The 12,659-nt window shown below is 40.6% G+C and overlaps 1 protein-coding gene across 1 annotated transcript in view; it reads left to right on the forward strand.

The window, feature by feature from the left end:
* LOC122558118 (low choriolytic enzyme-like) overlaps positions 1-12,659 on the forward strand; it is a 112,440-nt gene that overhangs the window by 41,897 nt on the left and 57,884 nt on the right. The window contains exon 6 of the mRNA XM_043706435.1: positions 11,552-11,633. Coding sequence (XP_043562370.1) covers positions 11,552-11,633 — 82 coding nt within the window. The remainder of the gene's footprint in view (positions 1-11,551; positions 11,634-12,659) is intronic.

Consider the following 12,659-nt stretch of genomic DNA (forward strand, 5'->3'; position numbering starts at 1 on the left):
AGGGCATAGGTTTAGGGTGAGAGGGGAAAGATATAAAAGAGACCTAAGGGGCAACTGTTTTATGCAGAGGGTGGTATGTGTATGGAATGAGCTGCCAGAGGATGTGGTGGAGGCTGGTACAATTGCAACATTTAAGCGGCACTTGGATGGGTATATGAATAGGAAGGGTTTGGAGGGATATGGGCCGGGTGCTGGCAGGTGGGACTAGATTGGTTTGGGATAGCTGGTCAGCATGGATGGGTTGGACTGAAGGGTCTGTTCCGATGCTGTACATCTCTTTAACCTATTTGCCAAATGTGTCTCATGTCCCCTCCTGATTTCCCTCTTAAATCTACTCCTACTGCTTTTATATTCTTTGAAGGATTCACTTGATCTATCCTGTCTATACCTGACATATGCTTCCTTCTTTCTCTTAACCAAAACCTCAATTTCTCCGGTCATCCAGCATTCCCTACACCTACCAGCCTTTCCTTTCACCCTCACAGGAATATACCGTCTCTGGACTCACATAATCTCATTTTTGAAGGCTTCCCATTTTCCAGCCATCCCTTTACCTGCAAACATCTGCCTTCAATCAGCTTTTGAAAGTTCTTGCCCAATACCATCACCTTTCTCCAATTTAGAACTTCAAGTTTTCGACCCGGTCTATCCTTTTCCATCACTTTTTAAAAACTGATAGAATTATGATTGCTAGCCCCAAAGTGTTCTCCCACTGACACCTCAATCACCTGCACTGCCATATTTCCTAAGAGTTGGTGAAGTTTTGTACCTTCTCTAGTAGGTACATCCACATAGTGAATCAGAAAACGTCATTGTACACACTTAATAAATTTCTCTCCATCTAAATCGTTAACACTATGGCAGTCCCAGTCTATGTTTGGAAAGTTAAAATGCCCTACCATAACTACCCTATTATTCTTACAGATAACTGAAATCTCCTTACAAATTTATTTCTCAATTTCCCACTGACTATTAGGGGGTCTATAATACAATCCCAATAAGATGATTATCCCTTCCTTGTTTTGCAGTTCCATCCAAATAACTTCTCTGGATGTATTCCCAGGATTATCCTAAGTTCAACTGTATTATTATCCCTTATCTAAAACACTCCCCCCCCCCTCCCCTGCTTTCCCTTCTGTCCATCCTGGACCATTAAGCTGTCAGTCCTATCCAGCCCTGAACCATGTTTCAGTAATTGCTACAGTATCCCAGTCCCATGTTCCTAAACATGCTCTGAGTTCATCTGCCTTTCCTGTTGCATTGAAATAAATGCAGTTTCATTTATCAGTCCTACTTTGTTCTCTGCTTTGTTCCTTCCTGCCTTGACCATTTGACTTACTCCCTTTCCCAACTGTACCAGTCTCAGATCCCTTTCCTCACTATCTCCCTGGGTCCCACCATCCCACCTTACTAGTTTAAATCCTCCCAAGCAGCTCTAGCAAATCTCCCTGCCAGTATATTAGTCTCCTTCCAATTTAGGTGCAATCCGTCCTTCTTGTACAGGTCACTTCTACCCAGAAGAAATTCCAATGAACCAAAAATATGAATCCTTCTCCCATACACCAGCTCCTCAACCATGCATTCATCTGCTCTATCCTTCTATTCCTGCCCTCACTAGCTCGTAGCACCGGGACTAATCCAGATTTTACTACTCTCAAGGACCTCCTTTTTAAATTCCTGTCTAACTTTCTACATTCTCCCTTCAGAATCTCATCCTTTTCCCTTCCTTTGCCCTTGGTTTCAATGTATACAGTGACCGCCTGCTGGTCTCTCTCCCCTTTGAGAAAATTCTGCATTGTCCCTGAGGCATCCTTGATCCTGGCACCAAGGAAGCAACACACCATACTGCTGGCCACAGAAACATCTGTCTGTGCCTCTGACTAGAGAGTCCCCTATCACAATCAATCGCTTGGAACCCAACATACACCTGATTACATTAGATCCTGCCAGAAACCTTGCTGTTCGTGCTTCATTCCCCTGAGAGTCCATCACCCCCTACATTTTCCAAAACAGTATACTTGTTTGAAATGAGATAACCACAGAAGACTCCTGCACTATCTGCCTACTTTTCCTGTCTTTCCTGGAGTTAACCCATCTATGTGACTGTACCTGCGGCTTTTCTCCCTTCCAAAAACTGCTATCCATCACTCCCCGTAGCTCTTGTAAATTCCTCATTGTCTCTAACTGTTGCTCCAACCAATCCATTCGATCTGATAGGATTCGCAACCAAAAACGCTTCCTGTGGGCATAATTGTCAGTAACATGTAAACTCTCCCACATCCGACAAGAAGAGCATATCACTATACTAGAATCTTAGAATCCTGACAGTGTGGATACAGGCCCTTCATCCCAACAAGTCCACACGAACCCTGGAAGAGGAAGCCACCCAGACCCATTCCCATACTACTCTACATTTACCCCAGACTAATGCACCTAACCTACACATCCCTGAACACTATGAGCAATTTAGCATGGACAATTCACCTAACCTGCTCACCTTTGGATTGGGGGAGGAAACCAGAACACCCAGAGGAAACTCATACAGACACGGGGAGAATGCACACCCTCTGCACAGACAGTCGCCTGAGGTGGGAATTGAGCCTGGGTCCCTGGCATTGGGTCCCTGAGGCAGCAGTGCTAACCGCTGAGCCACTCTGCCGCCCCAAAAGGCCATCTTTGTTCCTTCACAATCTACAAACCCAGGAAATAGCACTGTCTTTTTGCTCTTTAAAAAAAGTGCTCCAGGCTAACTTAGTATTTATGGTTTATATTTTTAAAATGTAATCAAGAGACAAATTTCAATAAAACATATAAACAAGAAAAAACCCACTCTACTCACTACTGTAGACTTACAGTAAGGTTACACATATTATACATTGTGATTTTTATCCATTATGATTTATACATGTATATTAATATCAAATATAAATCATTTATTGAATGGACCCCAGAGTTTTAATTGTTTTATTGTGTCATTTTTAACATTCATGGCTGCATTTAATGATATGTGTATTGATATCCCATATTTCTCTGTTCTTCTACCCATTTAAACAATTGCTTTCCAAGAATAGAGCTCCTTTGTTCTTCAAAGTATTCACACATAGTTAAATTGAGATTAATTTGCAAATCTTATGCTCATTCTATAAGTTTATTCATAGGTTGCTGCATTTTTGCAATCCTCTTCTGTCTTAACTATACATTACTGATCAAACAACAGTAGCCTAGGACATGAATGAGCATTGCAAAACTCCATTTTTCTAGATTTATTTAAGTTGCAATGGTCTTGAAGTTTGTAGTGTTGATTCAAGGTATGACCATAAGACAAAAATCTGAAGGAACATTGCTAGTGTACCGCTTAGTAAGGCAGTACACTCTCAAGGCTTGGCCAAGCCCTTCGCTTGGCCAAGCCTTTATCAGAGGTGCTCATATGTACTTTTGGGCGTCCACATGCCTCATATCATTCACTATATTAGTTGTTATGATCCCAGCTGAAGGTGATACTGGACAAAACAAATTCGAGAGAGAGAATCTGATTGACATAAGTTTGTTTGGTTACCACGTGGTCATTCAATGAACACAATCACATGAATTTGCCAATATATTTTTATCTAAGAACATAACTTTTTAACATAAAAGAAAAACAACTTTACGTATACAACGAAATAGAAAGATCATATCATGAACAGCAAAACAAAAGATTCTTTCACAGAGATATCCTTTAGCGAATCTTAACCTCAGTGAAGCATCATTCCTAGTTTCACTGTTTCATTTCTTATTTAGTTGACGAGGTTGAAAGTGTTTCCTTTCAATGAATATCTACATATTCACCAGATATGGTCCTCTCCACCCTGAGACACAGAAATACAAAACAACTCTTTGACTTGTCCCATTTAACTCTTGTAGTGATTGGATCTCATTGAGTATGAGTTCCCTGATTGGGGCTGTTAACCTGGGCCCATCAGAGATTCCTGGCTGACCAATATAAACAGGAGTGTCAGGGATTCTCCTCACTCTAAAGGACTGACTGTGAGCTGGTTGGTCAGAATCCAAATACTTGGTGATGGGATACCAGCCTCTGTGCAGTAATTTCAATGGCAGTGAAAGAAAACACTACACAAATAAAAAGATCTTGCTTGCAACAGTCATCTTTGAGTTGAAGTAAGCCTTGCTATCATGATGTCTTTGCCTTTATTTGGGAAGCTTGACTCATTCAATCCTGCAGTCAAAGACTGGGCGCAGCATGTGGAAAGAATGCTTTACTTTTTCTGGGTAAATGACATCCAGAGAGATGAAAAGAGATGTAATTCTTCTGACTGCTCGCGGACCTGCAGCATTTTCAGTTATTAGGAGCCTGATTTTCCCTGAGGTACCAGACTCTAAAATCTTTCCACAGCTTCCTCTAATTCTAAGATCCTATCTGTTTTATACAGCAGTTTGAAAACGAGGGGAATCTGTATTGGAATTTTTGATAAGGATAAGATGACTGTCAAAGATATGTAATTTTGGGTTAACCTTGAATGAGATGCTGAAAGGTTGTTTGGTATGTGGGATTAATAATATAACCTGTGCAAAAGCTGAAGAACTGGATTTCAAACAGACACCACAACTGATTTTGCCATTAGTAAATGCAACAAGTGGAGCATGCAAGCTGCAGGGTATCCGGATGGAAGTGGACACCCTCACCTATCTTATTGAACTTGGAGAACACAGCTTGAGTGCAGGTAATCACAGAGACTAAGCAGAGGGACCCAAGGTCAGACCCAGCAAAATCCCAAAACAAGGTTGAACCTCAGCCAAATAGTTAAAGGTTTCTTCAGAATTCAGGCCATCAAGCCATTGCAGACTCGAGACAGCAAAAGAATCCTACAAGGGCTGACTTGTGTAAGAGAACTCATAGGCTGGTATTTAGGAGAGTGCACATCTCTGAAAGTGCATCGCATGTGGTTTAGAACAGTTAAGTTACTTAGCAACATTAAAATCTGAACCAATCAAACAAACTGTCTGGCCTCAATTAGAACTCTGTGACCATTTAGAGTAGTATCTGTGGTTGCAGAACCAAGATTCACTCTGGACTCCAACCCTTAAGTTTGCATAAGACCTTGGCCAGACTGAGGAGCAGTTGGTGCCATTACCACTGATTGTAATAACAGACTCAGGCCCTAGCTCAGTGGGGCAGACTTCGTAGAGAAAGGATCACCTTGATTGCTCAATATTTTTCAATTAGAAAATAGCTGCCTGAGTGAAGACCTAATTAAATACCCAGAATTTTTTTCAGTAAGGTCTAGGAACTATCCCAACACCTGACATGTTGACCAGGAAACAATTTTACAAGCAATACCATTTGCCTGTGTGCAAAAAGAGAGACAGAAGTCAGGAGGCCGGAAAACAAAGGAATCATCAAGCCAGTATAGTTTGTGGAATGGGCAGCACCAGCTCAACAATTGTGGAGTCTGACAGATCAGTCCACCTTTGTGGGAATTTTAAACAAACGGTAAATTGCTTCTCACAGCTGGATAAATACCCAATTGTTTGCATAGAGAACTTGTACACAAAACTGGTGGAGGGGGTTGTCTTTCATGAAGCTGGACATGAGCCTGCAATTGTAACTAGATGAGGAGTCTCAGAAGTATGCCACAATTTATACCTATAAGGGTTTGTACCAATGTATGGGACTGCTATTTGGCATATCACTAGTCTGCGTCCTTATCACACAGATGATGGAAAACATTTTACAAGGTCTACCCCAAGTTTGTATTGTACTAATAATTGGGAAAACCAATAACGAGCACTTGAAAAGTTTGGATATAATGTTTAAATGTTAAAGTGGGGTTATGCCTTAGGAGAGAAATGTGTGTTCCAGGCACCCCTAGTATCCTACTTGGTCTACAGAGTTGACAAGACATGGTTGTGTCCATTGGAAGCTAAAGTAAGGGCAATCAAAGGTGCCAGCTCCCATGTCTGTACCAGAGCTTAGGTCTTTCTTTGGATTGGTGACTTAATATGGAAAATGCATATGTAACCTGGCCTACATCTTGGCACCATTGCACCTATTGAACGAGGGTCAGCCTTGGAAATGGTCACATAGCCAAGGTGTAGCCTTCAGTGAAGTGTAAAAGTAGTTATTGTCGTCTAAGGTCAACTACAGTCCCAAGCAAGATGTGGTGCTGATATGTGATGCCGCCCGTATAGTGGTGGAGTAGTGTTGGCTGACTGGTCACACAATGGAGAGGAACACCCAATAGCGTATGCTTCCCAGATTTTGGCTGATGCTGAATGAAAATATGTCCAGATAGAGAGGAAGGCTTGGTGGTCATCTTCAGTGTGAGAAAATTCTACCAATACCTTTATGGATGTAAATTTGTCGTAGTACTGGATCACAAATCCCTGCTGGGTCTACTTTAAGAGGACAGGGCCACGTCTACCATAGCTTCAAGTCAAATTCAGTGGTGGGCCCTTATTCTAAATGCGTACAATTTCAAGTTGGAACATGATCGAGAAGGCCAAGTGGCAATGCCTTGAGCCACCTCCCACTGGCAGATACACCATCGGAAGATCCTCCTCTGGAAGGGTTCATTCTGGATTTAAACTTTCTAGATACCTTTCCAGTTACCACTGACAATATCAGACTGAGGATGTTAAAATATTCTGTCCTGGCAAAACTAAACCAGCTAGTACTGATGGGAAAAACAAAAGAGCTATCACAACCAGAATTGAAACCTTTCTGAATCTGGTGAGTCCAGATCACTGAGGCGGACAGCATTTTATTATGGGGAGCAAGAGTGATAGTCCGGAGTAAAGGTCACAGCCTGATACTGGCTGAACTCCACCAGGCTCACCCAGGGTTTTCAAAATGAAGATGTGGCAAGAAGTCACATCTGGTGGCCAGATTTGGATGCCAACAGAGCTGTGTTGGTCGGGCAGTGCCCGAATGTGCCAAAAGGACAAAACTTACAAGCAGAAGAACCCCACATTTGTGGGAAACTCAGTTACATGTCGACTATGCCAGTTCTTTCATGAGTTTAATGTTCTTAGTCATGTAGATGTCATTCAAAGTGGTTGGACATGCATAGACTTCACTCATGAAACTCGGATGACAGTTGAAAAGCTGCGAGCATCGTTTGCAATACACAACTCCCAGAAGTATTTGGTCATGGGCAACAGGACGTAATTTACAAGCAGGGGTTTTGAGTATATCTTAAAGTCAAATGGCATTCAGTATGTATTGAAAGTGGAGTCGCAGGTAGATAGGATAGTGAAGAAGGCATTTGGTATGCTTTCATTTATTGGTCAGAGTATTGAGTACAGGAATTGGGAGGTCATGTTGCGGCTGTACAGGACATTGGTTAGGCCAGTGTTGGATTATTGCGTGCAATTCTGGTCTCCTTCCTATCGGAAAGATGTTATGAAACTTGAAAGGGTTCAGAAAAGATTTACAAGGATGTTGCCAGGGTTGGAGGATTTGAGCTATAGGGAGAGGCTGAATGGGTGGGGCTGTCAGATGCTGAGGGGTGACCTTATAGAGGTTTACAAAATTATGAGGGACATGGATAGGGTAAATAGGCAAAGTCTTTTCCCTGGGGTCGGGGAGTCCAGAACTAGAGGGCATAGGTTTAGCGCGAGAGGGGAAAGATATAAAACAGACCTTCAGGACAACTTTTTCACACAGAGGGTGGTACGTGTATGGAATGAGCTGCCAGAGGAAGTGGTGGAGGCTGGTACGATTGCAACATTTAAGAGGCATTTGGATGGGTATATGAATAGGAAGGGTTTGGAGGGATATGGACCGGGTGCTGGCAGGTGGGACTAGATTGGGTTGGGATATCTTGTTGGCATGGACCGGTTGGACTGAAGGGTCTGTTTCCATGCTGTACATCTCTATGACAGCTCCATACCATCCATCATCCAATTGTCTGGTGGAAAGAGCAGTCCAAACTTTGAAGGCAGACTTAAAGAAACAGCCTACAGCTTCACTTGATACCAAAACTGTCCCGGTTTCTGTTTGGTTACAGGACCATGCCTCACCCAACTATAGGGATTGCTGATGGGGAGAAAACTCCGCACCAGGTTAAACCTGATATTCCCAGATCTGGGGGAGAGAGTGAAACGGCAGCAGGAATACCAATGCCAGCCAAATGCTTCCACTAAGAAAGACAGACAGTTTACTTCAGGGGGTGAGGTTGGTGTCAAAACAATGGAAATGGCAAGGTAATGTCAATGCAAGGTCAGGTCCAGTGACATACAGTATTTGGGTAGGAGAGGCGGTCCTGAACAAGCATGTGGATCACATAAATGCTGCAAACTCGTGAGTGGGGCAGGAGAAAACATATCCTGCTCCTCAGAACAGCTGGCAACATTGTAAGAAGCCATGGGGTCTTCTTGCCTACTGTCAAAGAAACCTTGGAGTCTGAGATGGATTCAACTGATGTTGCATTACCATCTGAAGAATGGGAGGAATTTCTTCCAAGACGCTCCAGGCTAAAGAGATGGACATGGTCCAGTACACACCGCTCGTGTCAGAGTCAAAGGAACCAGACCTCAAGCATAAACACCCTTTGAGAAGTTACAAAAAAGAACAGGCCTACATCCCAGCCTTACCTAGGCAGGAATGTAGTGATTGGAATGAGGTTGGCCAGGTGTTGGCCATTAAGTATGAGTTCCCTGATTGGGCTGATAACCTGGTCCCATAAGGGAGTCCTGGCTGACAGGTATAAACAAGAGTCTCAGGGATTCTCCTCACTCTAGGGACAGGCTCTGAACTAGCTGGTCAGAGTCCATGGACTGTGTACATGTTAATAAAGGGTGACTTGTTGACAGGATACCAGACTCTGTGGAGTTATTTCAACTCTCAGATAAAAATTAAAGTTTGCTAAAATAGATTTAAATTTTAGTTTTGGTTCTGATTTGTCTGTGGTCTGCCAAAACTAAATTCTGGCCTATTGATGATGTAGATCGTTTCTTCTTCTGAATTACAATCTGCTCTGGCCTCTGGCCTGTCCTTTTATGTGTCATATAAAAGCTTAACTTAGTAAACAACTTAAACAATTATCTCATCAGGTAGCTTGACTTGTCATTTAGTTTAAGTCACATGCTTTCTTGGAAATTAAGTTTTGAACTCATTATTTAGAATGATTTCTGACCTTTAAAAATATTGTGACTTCAAAATGTTGTAGAGTCACCAATAGGCTCGATTTTTATTCTCTGCAGTATTGAATATTTTTGTTTGCATGCAGTACGTTTACTTATAAAAGTTTTTGACTTTTTGCATTTCTTGCCTTTTCACAGCAAATTCAGAACTAACCTCCAAATAAAATCCATTTGTGACAATATATTGTAGGATTTTGCATTTTATCTTAGGCCTAAAAAGTTCCAAATTGCCCTTATGTTTGTTTTTCTGTTGCTATTTGCCTCGTTCCACAGTGTGGTCTAAGTAAGTTAGTTTGGCTTTGGAGAATTCACTTTGAGACAACCACATGTCCAAATTATACTTTTGTCACCAATTAATCAGTTTGTTCAAGTTATGTAAATGGTTTTCCTAGGTTTGGCAGAATGCAATGAAATCATCAAGAGCTATGATATGATTTCCCAGCTCTTCAATGACCTTGCTAGTTAAAATAAGTTTTTACTGTGGTTGGTGCATTTTTCATTCCAAACAGCATGACTTTGTATTGCATCTAGTGTTACAAAAGCTAATATTTCTTTGATTGTATCAATCACTAGAGCTTGCCAAAATCCTTTTATCAAGACAATGTTTGTAATAAACTATGCTTGTATTATCTCAGTACAATCCTGTAATCATGGCATCAAATATCCAAAATTGAGGATTCACCTTTCTCATTCAGGAACATCTCCCTAATTAATTTTAATGAATCTCTAATCTCATGATCTTAAAACGTTTGAATGATCTAAATCCAGTAGATTCATTTGGGGAATTTCTGGTAGCAAGTAAGAAATCTAACCCTTTACCCAAATCCTGTGAGTATTTGTGACAGTATGCCTTAATCATGGAGAGTCTAATTACGGCGACGTCCCCAAATATTCCTCAAAGATTGTAGGAAAGGAAACTTGGTACATAGTCAGCCTTTCATCTCCTTGGAATTAATGCTTGTATACAATTTATTTAATAATGTTGTTTTTCAGGTTATTAATGTGTAGTAGATTATGATGACTTCATTAAGGCACGTTTCTTAGTAATTATGGTGTTTAAGGCAAGCTGAAATGATGGACACATTCTCAACTGTAAACTGGTTCTTTTCCAGATTCAACACATTATTAGTCTATAATGCAATTATTGGCAGGAACACTTTTTGAATCATATATTCCAATCAGCAGTTTTTCAAATTACAAACGCAATAAATACTTGGCATTAGCCATCCATTAAATTTAAAATCTCATGTAGAACTGGTGAAAGTATTCTCCACTAGAACCTTGCCAGAATTTTATTGAACCTATCTCAGCTGAAATCTAGCAGGATCCTTACATATGTCACTGGTACCTGTGATCCTGATTCTCTTGACTGGTGTTTTATTTATGAAAGTTGTTTGGAAAAGTTAATCCTCACAGACTTTAAACGTTAATCTATTTGTGATCCTGTATTTCTGATGGTTCATTAAGTCTCATTATTTTGCAGCTTTAAATTTTAAATCCCGGTAACACAAATGTAAGAGCTTTCCCTGCCACACAGTATTATCACTGTTATGGACCAGACCAGACCAGGCTTTCCAAAGTATATTATGGAGATAGCTTCGACCCTACTTTTATACTTTTTAAAAAGAAAAGTGTAAGGCACTGTGTTCTAGACATAATTCAATTGGTCCACCATTAAGCTTTAATCAAAACACACTTTATTCTTACGACACAGTTAAAATACAATTTAAAGAAGCATTGGCACAGCTTTATTCTATTGAAATATTTGACACAATGCTGTATTATTTAACCACTACTCAACAACTATTCCAATATGGGCAGCATCCCATAAACACACCCTTGGCAAAAGCAATTCATCATCACAACTATTAGTCTCATGTACTGTCACTGTCCAGAACAGTAAAAAGAAGTCTATCCTTTCTGATTCTTAAGAGGAAGCTTTCTGTCTAAGACTTTATCATAGCAGCAGTGAATTTAAGCTCTAGCAACCAACAAAACCCACCAACTAACTGAAAGCAAAACTAAAATCTTTTTGGGTCTATTTGAGCCTGGTCCTGCTGACTCATGATTCTTTTGTATTACTTTTAAAAAATACTACCAGGAAGAACACAAAACTGTTTACCAACTGCATGTCTGAAGGAGACATTCCAGCACCACTGTGACAACACCCCGCTGCAAAATAAAAAGGACAGAACATGTCTCTTAAAGGCGCAGTAATGCCATATCACCTGTTCTCAATTGCAGCATAAACTCTAAGAATTCAAGACATATTTGGTGGAGATGACAATATCATCCACAACACAGAATCATGAAACAGTCATCATGTTCACTAGTTGTCAGAGATGTGACAATGTGTAAGTGAAAAGTAACTTATTTAAATTAATTTTAATATCTGTTATTTTTAAAGGCAAGGAAGAACAATTTGAGAAGAAAGACTCAAATAATCTGGGCACACCATATGATTATGATTCCATTATGCATTTTGGAAAGTAAGTGATACGTTGTATTGTGTTGTAGTTATGAGTAATATTTACTTAATTACGACATGGGGGTAAATCCCTCAGTTAATTTAAACCCAACACACAGAGAAGCTCTCCTCGCACCATTATCTGTTAAATTTCGAGAGGCAAAGAACTATCCCAGATCTCACTGCTTAAAGTAAAAATTAACAATTTTATTCTTTAAGTCCAAAAGAGAACATTAAAACCACAACTATTTACAACTCATTTCTCTTAAACCTACCTTTTACCTCCCACTCTACAATACTGGTCTGATAAAAAATAACTCCAATTAAGATTTACAAAAAAGAAATCACGTTTCAAAGCCAGGCAGCTTTGTAGATTTTCCTCTGTATTTTCCTGGGTCACCTTTTCTTCGGTCTTCTACTGTACAACTTTTCTTATAGACGGGTACCTTTCAGAGAGAAGTCTTTACTTGTTGGTGCTCTTTGTGGTCCTCCCCCTAACTGTTCAAAATCTCCGGTTTTATACGCTAAAACATCGGATCATTTCATTGGTTTGATGTCGTCCCAAACAGTAAAATTCAAATTCCACAGGATTGTAGTATCTGGGGCATAATTTAAACAGATTGGCCGAATTTAAATTTGTTTTGTTCCATGGCAATGCAACTCTAGCTATTTGTTTCAACCAAATGTTACATTTTTAAATTGTTCAGGACACTCTGTGCTTTCAGTCAGCTCTTGCCAGCTTGCTCTCTCTCTTAAAGGTACAGCACACACCTAGACTTTCATAACAATATGGTAGCTTTTCAAAGTTTGGGAGAAGATTTGTAGCTTGGGTGCTCGTTGTTGTGGTTCTGTTCGCCGAGCTGGGAATTTGTGTTGCAGACATTTCGTCCCCTGTCCAGGTGACATCCTCAGTGCTTAGGAGCCTCCTGTGAAGCGCTTCTGTGATGTTTCCTCCGGCATTTATAGTGATTTGTATCTGCCGCTTCCGGTTGTCAGTTCCAGCTGTCCGCTGCAGTGGCCGGTATATTGGGTCCAGGTCGATGTGCTT

Source organism: Chiloscyllium plagiosum, chromosome 16 (assembly GCF_004010195.1).
Source record: "Chiloscyllium plagiosum isolate BGI_BamShark_2017 chromosome 16, ASM401019v2, whole genome shotgun sequence".
NCBI classification, from domain to species: domain Eukaryota; kingdom Metazoa; phylum Chordata; class Chondrichthyes; order Orectolobiformes; family Hemiscylliidae; genus Chiloscyllium; species Chiloscyllium plagiosum.